The sequence below is a fragment of the Carassius carassius genome, chromosome 5, assembly GCF_963082965.1.
Source record: "Carassius carassius chromosome 5, fCarCar2.1, whole genome shotgun sequence".
NCBI lineage: Eukaryota > Metazoa > Chordata > Actinopteri > Cypriniformes > Cyprinidae > Carassius > Carassius carassius.
Window position 1 is genome coordinate 35951662 of NC_081759.1, and position 21546 is coordinate 35973207.

Sequence of the window (21546 nt, forward strand, 5' to 3'; positions counted from 1 at the left end):
TGTGTGTGTGTGTGTGTGTGTCTGTGTGTATATATATATCTCATAAATGCATATTTAAACATTCACAGATTATTATTTTTTGTTTGGGTTGGTATAAAAAAAGAATTGTACTTTAACTTGAGCAACTAATCTTTGACTTTAGCATTCAACACTACTGACAGTTTTGTACCCTATTAGTTCAAGCTATTAACACAAAATAAGCTCATCTGTCTGTTTACTGATCTGCTCGTAATGTGAAAGTGCAGTGTTAGTCACTTCTGCTTGTTCGTGCCTCTGCAGAATTGTCTAAAGAGCTGCCTCAGCACAAGGGAGTATTGGGTCTTAAATACAGCTCAATGATTGCCTGGTAATAGCCCATGGGAGCCATGCACTCACTTCCAGTGCACTCTGATGGATTGCCTTGCTACACAAAGGGCAAAAGATGACAATGGGAGGCTGTTAATATAGAAATATTTATCAAATGCTTGACATGACCCCCAGGAGTGCAGTCCTCATTGTTTGACCTGAGTGTGTTGTGTCCTGTGGTTCAGAAAGTCTTGCTTAATGCTGTGCTACAAAGAGGGTCAAGATTCAATATTGTTGATGTGATTGTGTGACTATGTCGGACCTAATGTCTCGAACAGAAGTGGCCAGTGTGTTAACTCTTCCTCAGAATAATTTTCCTCAAACAGGATGAGTGGAGATGCTCTTAAGCACTAAGATAAACCACACATACACACGTACACACAGATTTTCAGTTCATTAGCACTTCAGACAGGAGAGGACGCAGCACAGGTGTCACTTGACAGGGCCATTTAATGAATAGATCACTCCACCGCCTCTGTTAACTCTGGCTATCCAGCAAGGACACAGCGTACGGTTCCTCTTATGAGAAACCAGGAAGTCAAGACTAGAGGAGGAAGAGCTGAGATGAGAATAAACACTTGCTCTGTATGTTTCTGAGTTTGCATTACCCAAATCTATATTTTGGCCAGGCACAACATAGGCCTGCTAATAGTACACAATCTACTCATTGCTGCTACGGGGCAGAAAATGTATAAACTCTAGTGGAGAGTATCTAAACTGTAGTATTGCATTTAATTGACATAAAGAGAAGTACAGATCTAAAAGTAAGGTTAGGTGCCAAGAGTCTATTTTAGAAATGGTCTTAAATGACTTCCTGTGAGACTCCGAGAGGAAGTTATTTAACGGAGTTATGGACTATTTAGACACAGCCCAAGAGAATTAAAACTTCATAACATGGATTACATCTCCCCTAGTGGTGAAGCAATGCAACTCCAATAAACAATATTAAATCATTGGTAACAAATCAACAATTTGTTTTGTAAAAATCAGAAAATGGATAATATACCATGTTCTGAGCATGTAAACAGCACTTTGTTGAAGAATGGGAAAAAATATTTTTACAGAAAGTAGTTAAAGCAAGTACAGGAAGGTTAAATGGATGGGAGGAATTTTCACATTTTACCCGAAGGTGAAGGATTAATCCTGCCATCACCCCGTTCCCACTCGTTCATCACATTCCTGCTCTATCCTTCTCTCCGTCTTTCTCCTCATCAATCTCTCCCTGTCATTTATCTTTCTCTCCCTCGTCTCCCGGGCTCCAGCTGAGTCAATATGCAGTCACTCTGTTTCTGTCGCCTGCTTGTGGAGGGGAGGGGAGCTGGATGGATGTATGGGTGGGGGTGTGGAGTTAATTTAGTCCCTGACCAGTGTCTTCTCAGCAGGGCTACACCTGTTTGATTGATCTCTTTCTCTCTTTCCCTGCTGTCCCATTGGGGTTAGAATGGAGGTGGGGGGTACAACCCTCCCTCCCCCACCCCATTCCCGATGCGTCCAGTCAACTACTAAAGAGAAAAAGACTGAGTAAGTGAGAGAGAGCTGCAGCCCATCACAGCAGTGTCCCGGGCAGGCAGCCCGGCAGCCCCAGTGATTAATGACGACAGGGTGTGGAGCTGCTCCTCAATTAGCTGCCAAGTCCACAGCAACTCATGAGGCTGACAGCCCCAACCTGAAAAAGAATGAGAGAGGGAGAGCATTAAATCACCCCTCCCTCCCCGACTCTTTTTCTTGGGCTGTCCCTCTCTGTTTAGATCTTGTCTCTTGTCTCTCTTCACCTACACCCTCTTTTTCCCCGGCTTCTCTCCTGTTACTTTTTTGTTGTCTCTTTGATTATGTTAGCCTAATGTAGACTCTCTCTCCCTTCGCAAACTTCCATATACATTACACTCTGTTAATTACCACATGAGTACTCTGATGACTGTTTGTCACGGTGATACAGACCAGACCGCTCTCTTTCTCACACACACTCCTCAAGCTCATAAAGCAATCAATCACACGAATGCTGCTGCTTCATGACTAAAAAAAATCCATTGAGGACTTTCCACGGGTCTCTTAATCACATCAACCGCATGACAAAATAATGCTCCAAACACCAGCAACAAAAACAAAATAAATGTGGCAGTGAGCACCTCTACCCAGTGATCTCTTAGCCATCCCATTTGTCTAGCGAAACTCTGTGCATTTGTAACGACAGCCTGACAACGCAGGCAAACGAGTGTGTTGCAATTATGGCTAACCACTAATAATGCATTCCACCGCTACAGCTGGATTCTATTTGCAAACGCACTGGGGGAACACGGCACCGATGTCACGAATGTTGTGTGCATGACAAACCGTGCCTTGGCACCGGAACGGAGGGGTTAAGATTGATCCCGAGTCATGCCTGGAGTGACAGGACCTTTTCCTGCTCGGCATAGGAAAATGTTTCAGTTACCTCATGCCTCCCCTATAATATGATATTGAGGGTTTTTGTGTTTTTAGTTTATGTTTATTAGCAAAAAGACCATATACCTAAATTTAGTTTCAAATGTTTTTGAAAAAAGTCACCAAAACTGCATTTATTTGATTGAAAACACAGTAAAAGTAATATTTAATATTCCTATTCATTCACAGCTTTCTATTTTAATAGATTTTAAAATACATAAATATGATAATGCGTTAAATTTATTCTTGTGATGGCAAAGCTGAATTTGTAGGTACCAAAAAAAATGTTTAGTCAAATAAATAATGCTCTCTAGAATGAGAATAGCAAGAATCATAGTTCAAGGCGGTGACCTTAAGAAAAAAGATATTCCATTTGATATGTCCCAGTGGCCCAACTTCCTGTTTTCAACGAAAACGTCAACACAGGAAAACTGCCTTCATCAAACCATATCATGGAATCTTTTACATGTATCTGGCCTCTAATATAACTAGGAACACATACTATTAAGTATTCAAATTGTCATATTTTGAAGGACCACTGTAATAAATTCCGCAGCATGATGTAGTGACATCTGCTGGGGAATGTTTTCAGTTTCATTATGTAATTAGTTTGATTCATTGCATGTCATGATTGGACATTATGTTCATTCTGTGCTTTGTGTGCACTTCGGTGTCAGTATATATAAATAGTATATATAATCAGAATATCATTTCAAACAACTAGTTACATTAATCCAGAATAATGTGCTTTAATAAAATGACTAGCATATTGTAATTTGTGAACGCCGCTATGAGCACATGCGGAATATGGAGAGCTTTGTAACTGTTTATTTTACCTGCTGCCCTCAGCCTCAAGCTTGGCATAACATTGTCCTAATGTTTAAATCCTGCTGTCATGTGCAGTCCGGCTTTAAGTGGACAGTATGACATCATTTATAAACTTCCAACAGGCAATGTTAGGTGCGAGCATGACACAACGATGTGTTAAACCCAAAGGTCAACCAATCCGTTAAACACCATGTATTAAGCTGCCTTCTAACACTCAAATTTGGCAGGGTTAAATGTAAGGTGCAAAATACTCTTTTTCTCCCATTCACTATATATAGCGCTACTATTAAAGGTTAAATATGAATCCACACTCAAAACCTAAGACCACAGAAATGTATAGAAATCTGTCAGTTCTTGTTTAATGAAATATACAGAGATAAAAGTACTCTTTTCAACACCCTGCCATTTTTCTTCATAATGTGACAAGCCTGCACATACCACGCAGCTCTAAAACTTTTACCCAAGGCCTTTAAGTCACCAGATTTTCCTTCCGCGTATGTCGGGATATTTTATGGACCATCAATGTGTGTATGTGTGTGTGTGTTTGTGTGGTAGCGAGCATGCACCACAGAACAGCCAAGTTAATGTTATGAGAAGCGGCAGGGGTTTCTTAAGTAAGAGCAAAAGTTTTCCAGAGCTATGTGATTATTTTTACTGACTCAACGCCCCCTCCCTCTCTTTTAGCAGCGGTGATGGTAACCACTCGGTCTCCTTGCCCTCTCTGTCTTGGCGGTAAGCGAACCCAGCTGTTCTCAATGCCATTTTGGGGAGAGGAAAAACCGAAGGCAAGAGAGGGACAGAGAGTGCAAGAGAGTGAGAGAGAAAAGCTGGCAGGGAAGCGAACAGACCTGATTATCCAAATACAGTCATTAAAGGGGAAATGTGTTTTTCAAACTGTCAAGATGATTAATGAGGGAGAGCAAATCCTCACAAATGCTCTTGTTTAGTCTAACTGGCAGACATGATCCTGGCCACTGATTAATGGCAGTGCTGGTGCGTGAGGCCACCGCGAGGTGAGATGAGTGGGTGGGTTTGTGGGTGGTGGGGATAGGTGTTAGGTAGTGGAAGGACGTGTAGTGTGGCAGAGAGATAGAACTTCACAGGATGTTGCAGAGAGAGGGAGCGAGACAAGAGAAAATGCCTACTAGTCAACAGCAGTTTTATCTTTGCCACTTTTTAGAGGTTTAATGAGTTTAAACAACAACGCTGCATGGTTTCATCTCACAAATATGCTCATTAGATGTTTTTGGCCAAACTTGCAGCAGTTGAACAAATACCATGCATGTGATTTATGGCATAAATAACCGTGGTAATAATTATAGCATACAGCAGACTTCCAGTGAAGTAACAGTCATTAGAGTAAGAAGAAAAGCAGATCCTGTCAGCGCTAAAGGGATCTCGGCATTGTATTGAAGTAGTCAAATCATATGGAACACCTTAACATGGTTTGTGGGTAACAGTGTGTGTGTGTCAGAAAGCTGACCTTAGAAATGAGTGATTTTCCTCCTAGCAGGAGCTAAAGTGTTGATACCTGATTATTTCACTTTGCTGACCTTAAAGAGTGGCGGTTACAGCATGCATACACACACACACACACTCACTGGTTAAGATTTCTGTGGCATAATGACACAGAGCATACATTCATTAGCCACTGCCTCATTGACAGTATTGGAAACCAATGGGTCTGCAAGCTATTTATCAGGAATGCAGACAGGCTAACAATTCTTGTTTGGACCGCAGAGCTATTGCTCTGTGCTGGGAGGTCTTCTTTAGACTTAATGGTTACAGCTTTTTCAAACCACATGTTTGGTAGAAAATTAGCTTGCCACTAACCTATCAGTGTTGAACTTTAGACTATTCCCACATCCAACTGACCACTGCTTTATTACTTGATACTTTTCTTAGAATCTTCAGAAAATGTAAAGATCTCAGTAGAGAAGGGTAAAATTCTGGATGACATAATATAAGCCAGTAATTATTTTGAATAAGCCAGTAATTATTTTCATGTTATGTACACTGGCGTTCACAAAAATAATTTAATTTAGCAAGGATGTGTTTAACTGATAAGATTCAAGAAAATAAAGTTTCAAAGGTTCCTATATATAAGAAGCACAACTGTTTTTAACATGGATAATAAATCATCATATTGATAATAAATCAGAATGATTTCTGAAGGATCATGTGACATTGAAGACTAGAGTAATGGCTGATGAAAATTCAACTTTGCACACAGGAATAAATTATATTTTAAAATATAATAAAATAAAAAACAGTTTTTTATTGTAGTAACATCTCACAATATTATGTTTTTTTCTTTACTTTTTACATTAAAAAAATAAATAAATAAATAAATATAAAAAATCTTGCTGATTCCAAACATTTGAATGGCAGTGTACATTAACTTACAAATGGCTGATATGAAAACAAGCACAAAAAAAAAAAAAGTTCAAGCAAATATGTAAATGCTACAAGTGAAATTAGATATAAATCATTACAATGTAGAATATGAAAAAATATGGATATTTATTTTGAGATTTGTAAGATTTTATTAACAGTGTTCCATCGACTCACTTTAATGCAAGTAAAATTTATAGGCCTATACTCAATAGAGAGCACCAATTATATTAGTATAAAAACACCCAAAACAGATCTTGAGCAGCAGGAAACTTAACAACTCCTAACAGCTGCTGTTTTTATTTTTGTAATTATTTTCCTTCAGTTTTAGGTCTCCTTATGACCTCTCTTTCCTTACATCCACTCCCTGTACATAAATAAAATGGCTAACAGCTGTGAACCTCTCTTAACATGACAGAATGTGAAGCTGTACATCTCTCATTTCCTTCATGATAATGTTCTGTTCTCAGTTACCATAAACCCCTCACTGTGCCTCCCTGGAATCACACATGCCACAAACACACGCACACACACAAACACACACAGTATATCTTTAAACTAAGCAGTACAGCCCTATGGAAGACATTGAACAGACTGATCTGGCCTGTAACACACTCACTCAAGCACACATACTAGACAACTGTTCATTAATCTGGCTTCTAATACACAGACTAAACAGCTTCTATTAGTCAGAACTATAAGCAGATGATGGCAAGAAGCACCTAAGCATGCTAAATTACCAGCTATCCATGTTAATGATTACATGAAAAATAAGAAAAGGGAATGGAGATTGAAAAGGTGGCCCCAAACTCTCCAGACAAACATAACCCTCAGTATGTTCATGAGAATATAAAACATGTCATAGAAGGAGAATGATGACAAGAAGATGCTCAGAGAATGAAAACAGACAGGCAAAAGGGAGTTAATGGAGGGCACGAATGGAAAGGCTGGGTGGAGAAGTCAACGTTCCCGAAGCGCTGAGAGTAGAACAGCTGTGTGAGTGTGTGTGTGTGTGTGTGTGTGAGGAGGCCCTAGAAGCAAGCTCTGTTTGTGTGTGTCAGAGGGAGTAGTGATTAATGACCCACAGGCCTTGTTTCTCTTGCTTCCTTCCTCAGCAACGATGTCACACACACACCGTCACATTTCAGCCTAATGGACACGGGCAGACAGTGGCGGGAGCTGCCCGTCGCTCCAGACTCACACACACACTAAGAACATGCATGCGTGTCAAAAATCCCATGTTTTTATTGAAAGAGAAACAAAACAAAAAGAGCACCAAATTTCACTGCGCAGTTCATGGCGAGAGAGCGTGCAGCATTCGTTTTGTGCACCTCGAGAAATAAAGGAGGAAAAAAACAGGAGAGAAAGACGTTGTGCGTCAGAGAAAAAGGAGAATGTGAGACTGAGAGAGAAGTCAGTGTTTGCATGTGTGCCGGTTCCCAGCCCTGTCAGTGAGCTGTCAGAGCGTGATTTATGGTTGTGAGACTCACAGCAGTCCTTGCTGCCAGTTCAGTATTGTTACAACTGACATCTAATGAGGCCAGACGTGCTTTCAAGCACAGCACTTAACACAGGCCTCCATCTCCACCAGTCACAGGCCCTCTTTTCTCCTCCTCTCTCACTCCCATTTATTTTCTGCATCTGGGGTGGCAGACCAAGGAAAGGAGGAAAGACACGGTCTTGCTGCGAGAGCTTACAAAACGGAGAGCGCAGATGAAGCTGCAGTCAGCAGGCTTTTTTTTTCTGTCCCTCTCTCCCCCTCCCCCTGATACAAGCCTGCACAATGGCAAATTAAAGTAGAGCAAACCTTTATACACTGATGACTTTGCTTTGAAAGGCAATATCTCACCGTTTTTCTACACCATTCAATTTTTCAACTGCTTAGTAATTGTTTGGAGGATAGTCTGCCCTCTGGTCTAATCATATTGGTGGCTGTGTCATTTTGAAAAGGTGGAGGAGTAATGCTGGATGAGAGCTCCTTGGCTTTGACTTTTTCCTGATCTTGGGTTTCTGCTCTGCTCCTCTTCGGCTCCTAGCTTAGTCAGGACCCCTCGCAGTAATCATAAACAGAGTCGCTGGCAGCGACACCCGCGTACTGCGCTCCCTCCCTACGCCCCCTGCTCCGGTTCCTTGTCAGACGTGATTAATGGCACACGGGCCCGGTGCGCTTTGCGTTGCCAGTTCCAGCGATGTTCCCTTGATACTTAATGAAGTCTGACAAACTTCTTTTCCCTCATTGTGTTCCAGTTATTTTTCCCCGCTCCATTTAAGAGAAGCCCAATGTAGCTAAATTTGCCACCACCGCACAAAAGCACAGGTCAAAGTTTTCATATTTATTTTGCAGTCGAGGAGCGCAGCCTATAACACTGCTGGCAACGTCGGCTGTTTCTCAGGCAGCTCGTGTTGTTGTTCATACTTCAGATTTGAGTAGTTTTGATTGCAGTCATTAGACGTTCCACAACATCAGTTCCAAGAACTAAAGGTCGCAGTGGCCTTACAGGACAAGGTCTGCGGTGTCTCAAATACATGGGCTGATTTTACTTACTGCCATCCAGTGGAAGATCATGTAATATATCATTTTTTTGGTACTGTGCAAAGATCTGTGATTGCAGAAAAAAAACAGGTTTGGCTGATTAGCTTGTCAATGCAATGATGACCACCTATGGTGCTCGCAGCAGGTCCACAAACCAGCCTGAATTGGTCAAATTGGTGGAAATAGACGGACAAATTACAAAGAAAACAAGTTACACACGCAGACATGACCACTTTCAGTCAAGTCCAAATTGAACTTTAATTGATGGACTGTGAGCGATACATTTTTAGCAAGCACACAACTTTCTTTAAATTTAAGATTAACATAAAATACACTGATTAGCAGTTAGTAGCAGCAAAAAAAAAAAATATATATATGTATATGTGTGTGTGCTTACTGTTTTATTGTAAATATATTTTAAGCAATGGGGGGATATATTTTGATGCATTTAAAAAACAGCATATATAAATATTTAAAAAATCTTAAAATTATATTCATTTAAACAAAGAAATGTAAGACTACAGTACACTTAATAGTACTCACTGACAGTGTAATATAAATATATATAGAGAGAGAGGGGGAGAGAGAGTTAATCTGTCTAAATCTCAGTAAAAGAAATGAGCATGAATTTCCCATTTCATTTTAAAAATGTAAATCAGAAAAGAAGAAGCTTACATATCCATATCTTACATGACTTTAACCTGCTGCATTGTAGAACACATTATGATTTGAAATTTAAATTAATTCAAAGGCAATCTAAACAGCATGATTAACATAATTACTATGGAAAGGAAATGCAAACCATGTGGTTGATGGTAAGTGTTAAAGAATCAGCAGCGTGGAAAGGAGATAAAAGTACACTTGGGAGAACAGAGCTGTGATATGTTACAAAACTTAAAACTGTGTCATTTTAACAGAACACTACAGGTCTGCTACAAGAGCATCGATGATATTTAAAAGAGAAAGAGAGAAAACAGATTATAGAGCCACTGTGTTGCTGTTTTGTTGCCTTCTCTCTAATGCACTTTGTGTCTGCGGTGAATACTGATCTCTGTTCCAGCAGGGGGCTCTTGCGATTTAAAAGCAAAGCAAGTCAATACATAAGAATACATAGATAATAGGCTATATATCATCAATACATAAAAAGTGTTGCAGCTTTTTCATATTATTTCTACCATCTTGCAAAACAACCTGTTGTGCCTACCACACAAATAAGCTGTAGTTTCATCATGACATATCCAATCAAATATATATAGGGAAGTCGTGGCCTAGTGGTTAGGGAATCCGACTCACAATCGAAGGGTTGTGAGTTCGAGTCTCGGGCCGGCAGGAACTGTGGGTGGGGGAGTGCATGTACAGTGCTCTCTTCACCCTCAATACCACGACTGAGGTGCCCTTGAGCAAGGCATTGGACCCCCAACTGCTCCCCGGACGCCGCAGCATAAATGGCTGCCCACTGTTCTGGGTGTGTGTTCACAGTGTGTGTGTATGTGTGTGTTCACTGCTCTGTGTGTGTGCACTTTGGATGGGTTAAATGAAGAGCACAAATTCTGAGTATGGGTCACCATACTTGGCTGAATGTCACATCACTTTCACTTTCATATATCAAAGCGCCTTCACTGGATTTGCTAAGAAACTCATTACATGGTGAACACTTCTAACCTAACCCTAACTTTGTGCAAAAGACAAGTCACCAGTCTGTATTAAAAGTATAATACTGAAAGCTAACAAACATTGAAACATTCAGTATTACTGAAAGTGCATTCCAGCGTCTTTGGAGACCTCCTTGTTATTGTTATGAGATACATAACAAATACGAGAAAGTCACAACTGAATTTAGAGCTGAAACAACGAATCGATTTAATCGATAATTAAAATAGTTGTCAACTAATTTAGTCATCGATTCGTTGCTAAATAACTTTTATTTGCCGTAAGCGGCTAATTTCGTGCATATTTCAAATCTGCGGTGACCAAAGTGTGGCAGTAATGAGCCACCGGAGGTTTTACTCAGCCAGTACAGCAGGAGAAGTAGCGAATAGCCAATAGCTGGCCTCGTTTTATGTCACGTGCTTCCCGAACAGCGTCTCTGCAGCATTTAGCGGGATGTGGGAGACTGGGAGTACTTTACTTTGAGCCTTCAAAAAAGAAGAGTAACCTGTAAACTCGGCACTACTGAACTGTTTAAGGGGACGTTCACATATCGCGTCTTTTGCGCGCTCAAGTTCATTATTTCCAACACCGCACCGCATCGAGTTAAAAACATCTCAACTTTTCAGAATGCTGCAAGCGCATCGCAGGTCATGTGACAAGAACTAACCAATCAGCTTCATCCTTTCCCGTAACAACGTTAAAAGCTCAGTCAAGATGAAAGGAACAGCTGATCATAGTTGTATATGGTTTTCCATTTTGAAATAAATTTAGTAGCAGAGCTACTGCAAGCGATTTTTTGAGCTGCAAATCCATTTATCCTTTGCTGAAATTTCCGCGTCTTCAAGGAGAGAGCACGTCATGGTTGCTTAGCAAAGGCAGACGCCTCAGGGGCGCTTCTGCACGAGCGCTTTGGAAAGGAGAAAGCGGCGCGCCTAGCGTTTTCCACGCGTTTTTAGGCACGATATGTGAACGGCCCCTAAGACTTTTATTTGTGCAGATTCTCCAGTACAATGTTGTTTGCAAATGTTTAGTCGTAAAAGCTGATAACATTGCTTTTTAACAGTTAACATTTAAAGCTTTACAAACATGTTCTGTGATCAGTTTGTCGTTTACCAGTTCAAAATTCAGTCGTGCAGCCTAATTATGACTGAATGAGAGGGGTAAATGTTTAAAGATATTTGAAATGCACTTTTTTTTCTAAGTATTCACTGCTCTTTTTCACACAGCAGGTTTTTTGTGTGTGTCCAATTTTTTTTTCTGGACAACCTTCTGATGGTTTTTACTTTAAATTGTGAGTTCCATTCAGGTTTCATGCCATTAGCACTTTATTCGAAGGATTGTTTACAATTTCACAGCAAAAGCTATAAAGCTGTTTCCCAGTAAATAATAAAATACAATGCACTGCAATTTTATTCTGTTTTATCCTTATTCTTCGTGAAAATATGTTCTGAAAGATTCCTTAATAAGCTTCGTTCGGGATGTTAAACTACTTTAGGAGCTCTAAGGACTGCCATGGTGAAAACATTATTTGATATCTCCTTGTGAAATTTGCTAGAGTATGGGTCAGTGTTCTGATTGCAGAAGAGTTCGACAAAGGATTACTAACACAATAAAACAACTCCAGGTATATTTTTGATTAGGATATGACAGTGCAAAATGGTTAAAATCTCTTAAAAATCTATGCTGAAGGATAAAGACCATTTATTAATAATTTACTTGGGGAAAAAATGGGGAAAACTAAAATATAAGTACATAAACTGATTAATCGTAAAAATAATCGACAGATTAATCGATTATCAAAATAATCGTTAGTTGCAGCCCTACAACTGATAAATAAGTAGAAATTATGAGCCTGAACACACAAAGTCCATAACACATTGTATTCACTGGGACAAAAATGTTGTGGTCAATGGGACACATTCAGGCGCTGTGGTATCTAAATCAATTTTTTTTTTAAATAAGTGCTTACCATCTTTACTGAATCAGGGCCCATATTTTGGAACTCAATTAAGATCTACTGTGTTAAGTTAGATCTGAAATATTCTGTGTACTAAGAACAAAGCATCACAAACAGGGTTTTACACAATTCACACTTATTATGAGTTGAAATTTAAATGTATTTGGGCACACAACACATATAAATAGGCATGACAATTAAAAAAGAAATATGCAATGGCATTGACCCCTTTAAGTATTGTACTGATAGAATCTGTATCCATCTTCATCAAAAATTATTCATGTGAAGACAAAGAATAACTATAAAAAACGATATTGATCTTGTTTACTCCACATTACTATATCACAATAAATCACTGTCAATTTACCACCCCTGTCTGAACTACAACTAGAAATAAAAACTATTTAAAAAAAGGTGAACATTCTCATAGACTGATTAACCAGTAGAAAACAAGATATATATATATATATATATATATATATATATATATATATATTCATAATACTGTGAAAATCAATAAGCACAGAAATATGCACAGATTAAAACTGTGCTGCCATTTACAGTGTGTTCTTGAATGTATAGGAAAGACTCTATCAGCAGAGGGCGCTCGTGCTACAGAATTTTTTATTATGCGATATTCTTTATTTTGCCACCTTTGTAATTGTGATAATTAAATATATATATATATATATATATATATATGGCTTAGAAATGTGTTCCAATCTAGCTAACTGGAATGCTTTTTTATTTCGAGGTGAGATAAACTTTTAATAGGGGAAAACACACTGTACAACATACACTATAGTTCAAAGCCTTCTAACTTTGCAAAGAGGAAAAAGAAAGAAAGACAGTGTTCACAACCAGTCAAGCATATAGCATTTTCACTTCAACTCCATCAGCTGCACTTTTTTAATAAAGCAAAAGCTACAATGTAACTCCATATCATTCCTGGACTCATTGCTGACATAAACAATGATCAAATTATGTTCAAGACATAATCAAAGCAAATGCTGAAAGAAATGACTTGAATAATATTTGTTAACCATAAAGCTGTTTGATATAACTAGAAGCTGCTTAGAACAGCTAAGCCGAGCACATGACTCAGAATGACTCTCTAACAAGCACACACAGCATGTACTGACCTCACATATTTACAGCTCAAACTTCAAAGCCAAGCTAAGTGGCGTTGTGTCAGTGTCACATTACCAACACGCACTGGTGGATTCGGAGCTGTGCTTACACTATATACTGTACAGTACCTTGCTTTACTTGTTTCATCAGATCTTCAGATTCAAAAAAAAAAAAAAAAACACACACACACACACACGGTTACATAGCACAATTCAGTGGAATGAGAAAATTGCTTAAGTATCCAAACTCTAAAAATGCTCCTCAGAACAAATCCATTACTTGGCGCTTTGGCTTTACCACATTTAGGTCTTCTTGCAAACCATTCTTGCATGAGATCCCACATGTACAAAAACATAATTCATAGGTTTCTATACCAGGAGATTAAATATTTACAAGTCAAGTAGAAAGCACAATTTGTACAAATACATGTAACGTTTGACATGAGCCATGTTCACATCTGTAACATTGCTCAAAATATTAAACTTAAAAATGGTGACTTGCGTCACAAACAAAAATGGTTCACTGGAAAAAAAAAACCTTGATTAGCTTAACTTCAGTAGAAACTTTCTACAATATACTGGCAGTGCTCCAGACTAAAATTAATATAAAACAAGTAACAAGCATTCAAAAAACAAAAAGCATTACAATATTTAATAAACAAAATTAAAACAGCATGAAATATTAAAAGAAATTAAATAGGTGAACTACTGGCATTTCCAGAATGCAGAGAACAGGCCAGTGGCCTTACACTAGGGGATAGCTGGCAGATGTGGCAATGCCACAATGGTTCTGTTGGTCTTTGGCCATGTAGATGTAGCCTTTGTCGCCCCATTGCTCAGTCCAGCTAGAAGATACGGAACACGTTTAATAAAAATAAAAAAAACCACACAACATGCAAATGAGGTTGTTAAAAGGTTTTCGAAAATTAGAATGGAATGCATCATTAAAAAGGACTCCAGAGGCAAGTCACACCTGTTCTTCACAATCCAGTATCTCTTCCCAGCAACATCAGCACCCTCATAACCATAACCAACCACCAGGACTGCATGGTCAAGTTCTTCAGTGCTGCACTCACTCTCATAATAGATGCCTACAGAAGGTTAGAAAGGATTAAGATACGTTCATTCTGACTCCAGTTTAAAAGGCAAGCCATGTAGTTTTGTAATGGTTCATACAAGTTTTTGCATAATTAAAATTTATCAGAATTAGACCGTTTACACAGCTCAGGGATAGTCACTCACCAGACTGATAGAACTGGAAGGATTCATGTCCAGCATCAATGGCAACCGCTACAGGACCCACAGCAGCAACAGCCCTCATTAGAGCATGTTCTTTACCACTGGGAATGTCCACAAAACCAGTGTCATTGGCAGCATTATATCGGGGGTCATAGCGGCATGCCTGATCATCCTGTATGGGTTTAAAAAAAATAAAAAAAAAACCTACATGTGAATATTCAAATGATACATGTTGAAATGGGAACAAAACACTGAAGGTTGACACCCACAATAGATTAACTAACAAGTCAAAGAGAGCAAACCACTGATTCTTACCGTTCCAAGGTAGGGATATGACTCTTCTGAATCCAGCCCTTTGTTGTCCTGAACATACTGGAAAGCCTGGTCCATGAGGCCTCCATTACAGCCTAGATTGCCCTCCGGTCTGGAACAGTCCATCAGGTTTTGCTCACTCAGAGAAACCAACTTTCCAGTTTTGCGGAATAGCTGACCCTCCAAGGCACCAGTTGAGCTGAAAGCCCAGCAAGATCCACAACGTTTCTAGGACCACAAAACATGACTTTGTTGCCAAAGAGTCAAGCAAAACATGCGGTTTAAAATATTACCAGATACAGAATAAACAAGCTACAGGAACTAGTTAAACTGCTTACTTGGTCTTTGATAGGAGTAACATAACCCTTCTCTCTCCAGTCAACCTGTTGAGGGGCTTCAAAAAAGCTGGGTTCCATGAACAATGAGCCTTTTGATTTCCGACTGTGGTCATGATTGTAACCATGCATTGCCTGTCTGAACTCCTCATTTGTCTAAAGTGAAAATGCAAAACAAAAGGGTTTAATAAGAGGAGTCATAATCCCAGTGTTAATCAAGTATGTAAGAGCCAGTTTACAGCAGATCCATCGGTTTAGATGTTGTAGATAACAAATCAGAAGTCAAACTGAACCATTTACCATATCACCATATTGGTTCATGCCCAGTCGGAAGGCGTGTTTGCCCACAGCGTGCTCAAGGTTGTGCAGCTCAATTTTCCTCAAGTTCTTCTCCCACACTATTCTTCTCCAGCCCTCTTCTTTCTGAGGAGGAAAACAGACATTGTAGCCACTGAAAAAGTTCTGTAAAAGATGTTGCTTTTCAGTTGTGTTGAAAATTGATTCATGTTTGGCTACAGACTCTATACTACCCACTTCATGATAGTTTTTTCCATGCCAGCTCTTCCAGAGGTGCCAGTGATTGTCTAACTGCAACAGGTTTAAGCTTGGAGCAGCAAACACTGCACTCAAGCATAGCGTGAGGAGTGAAGCAAACATCATCCTGCCTGGAAGACTGTGACAGAGGAAAACAGATACAATTTGGAAGAATGTAACAGGAGTTACACAGACTACAGCAGTAAACGTTAAACCAGTTAAACTGTTAAACTCCGTGTGCAAGTTGTGCTAAAAAGACCTTATAGGCATACAACCACGTAACACGACGATCAAAATAAATAAATAAAAATAACTTATTTTTAAGTTTAACCAAAAAAATAAAAAAAACACTACAGGCCAAGCAGAAACCCACGTAAATATAATTCGAGCACCGTGTCCAAAAGAAAAAAGAAAAACCACACTAAAGCCGAAATGTAAATAATAACTCACCTTTAAACAGCAAACGAAATGATTGACTGTCATTATTGTTTACAACTGAGCGTGATTTAAAGCGTGCCGATAAATAGGCGGAATCTCATTGGCTGAGGGTGATGATGAGCAAAGTGTTCACAGCCAATCAAGTCAAGCAAGAATCTCATTTACTCATGTGATCCACCATCACAAGATCGAGAACTCATCACTTGCATATATTGTAACAAGATTAATAGTTACATCCAAAAACTCTTCGCCTATATTTTATATATAATCATTTATGACATACGAGGGGAACTTAGTTTAATTCGAAAATTAAACATTTGATTAGTAGGTGTGAAAATTAATGAGATTAAATGAGAATTATCAATCAGTTAAAATAAATGTTTTAAATGAAGGTTATTTTAAAGGATGCATTGTGTTCATGAGAGTTCTATGCTTTTCTCTGTTGTCTTTATTTATATTTTAATTTGTGCTTGTGATGATCATGACATGAAGCACACATCATGACAAATACAACATGCTCAGACAGAAATTTATCAGTGAAAACGCTTAGGCCCTAAAAAAATTCCCTAACCAAGCGTTCTGAAGCAGATCAGCGACTTGTGTTTTGTATGACTCAATATACTAAATATAGCAGACACAGTACTTCTTAGTATTGGTGGCTAAGCTTGGTCTTTCAGTTGCAGAAAACGCATAATTTTTTATATATAATTTTCACACAAATTGTATTTTAAGTTTAAACCTTTTTGTTGTTTTTGTTCTTAATATAACAACATATGCTGAAAAGTATATTACCTTAATATAATATCGAGTAATATTATAATTATAGGTAATAATGTATGAAAAACTCTAGAAGGATTCTTGGACATTAAAAGTGGCCTTTTAATGCAATAAACATCACTTGATTCCTTCAGAAATGTCCTCTTAATGCAGGGGTTCTTCTGAAACTCACTTTTTCTGCCTTTCTCTGTTACAAATGCAGGTATTTTATATGTATAAATAAATAATATTTACTGGACATGTTTTTATTTAGTACATACAGTATAAATCATTACTGTTATACATGTGCTAGTCTCTATGATGGCTTAAGTCACATTTTATTGATATAAAATTATGTCATAAAGTATTTGTTTTATAATAAAAACCAATTATTCCACACAAACCTTTGACAGTTACCAAAAACCACAATGCAACCACTGATATTTCTTGCATACAGCAAGGAAAAAGGAAACAGAAAACAAAACTGTGGTGTGGAGTGAGACTCTAAATTTACATGTAACCTTTGCAACTTGTTGATACCCTAAAAGACACAGCAGGATGTTACCTGTTTCACTTTCCAGTACATGTAATACAGTTTATTCTGTGGCTTTGTGCAAGAGCTGTTTTGTATGTTTGTATGTTTGCATTTCTGAAGAGGAAGCAGTGAGATGTGACGTCTGTAGTAAGTGTTTAAGATTATTGTGTGAATACTTTCATGATTAATTCAGTCAATCAGCTGTGATGTCATCAGAATCTGAGAGGAGTTGGAACAAATGACCAAACCGAGTGGTAATCAAACTTCAAACAATGCAACAAAAAAGAGACCCTTCTGCTCCTCCTGCCGATGAGCTGAAAGATCACTCAGAGGCCAGGAAGTGACTTTTCTTGTGGTTAACTGAATAACCGATGAAACTGAATAAAAAAGTCCACATACAACTAATGCCATTTCCTGTCACAAAAGTTGAAACTTCTGCTAATTTACTAATTTCATTATTGTTAATGATACTTTTGGAAGTGGTAATATTTCATTAAAAAAAACAGATATTTATATGGAACGCATCCTTGCTTAGAATCATTCAATCTTGTACACTGCCACCATCTGAACAACAAGGTTAATGCAAGTTTTTAGGATGAATTAAGCTGATTGATTGCACTTTTGACTTCTGCAAGTTACAGTGATCATTCCTTGACCCACTTCAGGCAACAAAGGAGACTTTAATCATAACTAAAACTCAGTTAGAGTATAATGATGTTAGCATCATGCTTTTGACTGAGGCCAGATCAAATGACTAAAACAAAACTACCGATAAACATCTTCTAATCATCCTAATCATATTTTTAAGTTATCTTGATGAAAAAAAGAACAACAGAACAAAAACAGAGACAACATGTTTACTGCCTCAGACAAAAAAGTGGTATATTACAAAACAAAAATTAATACAAAAATAAGAGAGTCTAAGGTAGAAAGAAAAGCACATGAGTGCATACCAGTCCACATGAGATCATTGTTCCTCATGATATTTTTCTGACTTCTTTTTTGCCAATTATAAAAATTATCTACAGTAAAAACAGTAATATATATTATAGACATAGTGTGTCAATTCATGTCCATGTAATTTAAGTCTTCATTTTCCACCTCTTCTTCATTCTGTGAGCGCAGGCGCTTGGGTCGCTTCTTATTTTTCATCCGCACAGAGGGCTGACTGCCAGGAGGTCCTCCAGGATGCGACGCAGTGTTGCTTTTTCTCTTCTAAAAGAAGAGACATTGGTCAAATTAAACATTTGGTCAAACATGACACCTGATGTTACTAAAACCTATTTACAGAAGACATTACACAACTTTTTTAAGAAGTGTGTGGCACTCACATTGGCCTTATTCATTAAACATGAGCAGAATGAATTTAACTTTACATTTAAGCATTTAGCAGACACCTTTATCCAAAGCGACTTACATTTATAGTAAGTTTACATTTTTGTAATCATTCACTTAAACCACTCAGTCATATGTCGTTGCATCGAATTCAGCAGATTATTATTTTTTTGTTCTGTAGCATGTGGACAGTTTGGGATTATTACCTTATAGCAAACTCCTCCGACGATGATTGCACATAATACCATTAAACCTATGCTGCAACCCACAGAGATTATCATGATGGGCACATCACCTGCGAGAAGATTAACACAAGGTTTCCTTTTTGTTTCTTCAAGTTTCTCTGTTTCTTATTATTGTGAAAAATGCAGGTCTGCGCATTAACAAACATCAAATTTATATTCAGATTATACAATTACAACAGAGTCAAAACAAACTATAAGTATATGCAAAAACAAATATTCACAGATCACACTCTATTATCCTTCTCTTTTTTTTATTGCATGAAGTTTGTCAGAACTTTAGAATGCATTTAATTTGAATGTTATGTGTATTATGTTTTTTAACAAACAAAGAAAGAGTTTGTTATATTGTGTCATGACCCTCATACTTGATTCTAAGTGTTAAATGGGTGTGACTAGGTAAATAGCCATAATAAGCAATAACAATACTATGCTTGGTGTTATGCTGAGGAAGATGTTTTATGAAATAAATGTTCTCACCATTTTCTGTCATTTTCTCTAGCTTATTTTGTCCTTGAAGACTCCCATTTGGGAAAGTGGTGAGTTCGTAACAGTAATTCACAAAGTCACTCTCTTGTAATTTATTCAGTATAATGTCATGGTTAGATTTTACGGAAATGCGACCAGCATAGTTGTTGTCAAATATTTCAAGTCCATGCATGGGGCTGAACACAAAAACCTTCTTATCTGGACACTTTTTCCATACAGCCAGGATTACTTTCATGCCTGTTGTAACCTTAAAATTAAAAGATGCACTCCCACCCAACCGAGCTTTTATCACATCTTCATTTGTCAAGGCCCCTATGAAAAACAAACAGAGAATGAAGTGCAAATAAAGTACTATGTAACTGTCAAAACAACAATTTTCATAATTTAAGATTTTTTTTTCAGTGTGATCAGTATATTAGTTTTTAATCAGCGAAGCAGTAAATGTACACTTTCTTTATTTTTTTTAGCTGCTATTGAAACTGTAGCAAATCTAACTCACTTTCCTTAAATAAATTTTAAGGAAACCATTTAAAGGTTCGAGGGCAGTAAGATTTTTCATTTATGAAATTCATTTAAGAAAACAATACTTTTATTCAGCCAAGATGCATTAAATTGATTAAAAATTACAGTAGAGACTTCTCATTGTTATAAAATATTTAATATGTGTTGATTTGAACCTTTGAATCCTGAAAAAAGGCATCATGCTTTTCACATACATATTAACCAGCACAATTGTGTTCACACTGATAATAATAATACAAAATAAAAAACGTTTCTTGAGCAACAATCCAGCATATTAGCATGATTTTTGAAGAATCATGTAACATTGAAGACTGGGGTAACAGCTGTTGAAAATTCAGCTTTGCCATTATAGGAATACATTTCTTTTAAACAGAAAACAGTTAGGTAGCTATTTCGTTATGCACTAATATTTTACAATATTACTGCAATTTTATTTGTTATTTTAAAAAAAATAATGCAACCTTGGTGAGCACAAGAGACTTCTTTCAAAATCCTCACAAAAATGTATAGACCTCAACATTTTGAACGGTACCAGCCTAAATATTAAAAAGTAAATCCTCTCTCTTTGTGTATGTGTGTGTGTGTGTGTGTGTGTGTGTGTGTGTGTCAGTCATATACTCAAAACATACCTGTTATAAGGGTTATAAAGAATATCAACAGATGGATCCAGTGAAGTTCGGTCAAAAGGAAAGATGTAGTTTGTCCAGTCCTCATGGTGTCTTGTGCAACACAGGACGTGTGATGCCGTCTGATACAATTCTTAGCACAGACATACAGTAACCACAAAAACAATGCTGATGGCTCTGTATAACGTAAGGTGGGGGCAGGGTATCAGTAAATCACATCTATAAAAATATAGATATAAATGTACCTCTTGTAAAGGATTATCACATCTAAGATCTGTAGAGTAGAGCAGGAGTGACTGTAATTTCTAGATTGAATAATAGACCTATGTTATTTTTAAAGTCAGATTTTAAATCAATGACACTTTGTACACTGCAATTTGTTTAAAAAAAATTAAGCTGTATATTGCTTATATCCATATTTTTTTATTAAAATTGTAATATTCTGGTGTGGTACTTTCACTTTATTTTGCATATTTGTAGGAGGAAGTGTATTTTTGCCCTGAATCTACGTTGTGGTTGCTCAAAGGCAAGAAGGCCAGCATTGTGCTAAAAACACTTCCTGTCTTTTCAGCTGCAAAGATCACTAGGTCACTCGCAACCTTTTCACAGTAATCAACACAATTAATGACTCTTACTAAAGCAAGAGGAATTCTATTTATTGTGCATGACAAAATTTATTTTGTACATTTATTTTTACATATATGACATGATGGATTAATTCAAGATGACGATACATAACTTTAAAGTACACCTCAACATATCTTAAATGGGTCATGAACTGCCTTTGCTTTTTATTTTTTACTGTTCTCTGAAGTCCACTTCTAATTATACGTCAAAAACATCATAATTTAGAAGTAATATGCTATTTTGTGTCCTGTTTTGACCCCCCTCATCAGAACGCACTGTTTGAATAGATCTAGCGGAT

The 21546-nt window shown here is 37.6% G+C and overlaps 2 protein-coding genes across 3 annotated transcripts; both read right to left on the reverse strand.

Moving 5' to 3' along the window:
- Positions 1–13892: 13892 nt before the first annotated feature.
- On the reverse strand, positions 13893–16147 carry LOC132141456 (procathepsin L-like). 2 transcript variants are annotated; one of them, XM_059550977.1, is made up of 8 exons: positions 16129–16147; positions 15679–15817; positions 15445–15567; positions 15148–15300; positions 14813–15037; positions 14501–14669; positions 14232–14349; positions 13893–14103 (listed from the first exon to the last, which is right to left on the reverse strand). In XM_059550977.1, exons 2-8 carry the CDS (start codon positions 15802–15804, stop codon positions 14004–14006), a joined length of 1014 nt encoding a protein of 337 aa, XP_059406960.1. In that variant the 5' UTR covers positions 15805–15817; positions 16129–16147; the 3' UTR covers positions 13893–14003. The 2 variants fall into 2 exon arrangements, with proteins under 2 accessions (XP_059406960.1, XP_059406959.1); XM_059550976.1 differs by lacking the exon at positions 16129–16147 and having other exon boundaries at positions 15679–15893.
- Positions 16148–18249: 2102 nt separating this feature from the next.
- Positions 18250–20765, reverse strand: LOC132141457 (uncharacterized). Its single transcript, XM_059550978.1, has 4 exons — positions 20625–20765; positions 19465–19785; positions 18949–19037; positions 18250–18622 (listed from the first exon to the last, which is right to left on the reverse strand). The coding sequence occupies exons 1-4, from the start codon at positions 20707–20709 to the stop codon at positions 18470–18472; spliced, it is 648 nt and encodes a 215-aa protein (XP_059406961.1). The 5' UTR covers positions 20710–20765; the 3' UTR covers positions 18250–18469.
- Between the last annotated feature and the right edge of the window lie 781 nt (positions 20766–21546).

Coding starts and splice junctions, on each gene's coding strand:
- LOC132141456 (XM_059550977.1), bottom strand. CDS start 15,804: ATGATGTTTGCTTCACTCCTCACGCTATGCTTGAGTGCAGTGTTTGCT. Junction 15,568..15,678: donor ATGGAAAAAACTATCATGAA/GTGGGTAGTATA, acceptor TTTCCTCCTCAG/AAAGAAGAGGGCTGGAGAAG. Junction 15,038..15,147: donor TTACTCCTATCAAAGACCAA/GTAAGCAGTTTA, acceptor TTGTGGTCCTAG/AAACGTTGTGGATCTTGCTG.
- LOC132141457 (XM_059550978.1), bottom strand. CDS start 20,709: ATGAGGACTGGACAAACTACATCTTTCCTTTTGACCGAACTTCACTGG. Junction 19,038..19,464: donor AGAGAAAATGACAGAAAATG/GTGAGAACATTT, acceptor ATCTTCTCGCAG/GTGATGTGCCCATCATGATA. Junction 18,623..18,948: donor TCGGAGGAGTTTGCTATAAG/GTAATAATCCCA, acceptor CTCTTCTTTTAG/AAGAGAAAAAGCAACACTGC.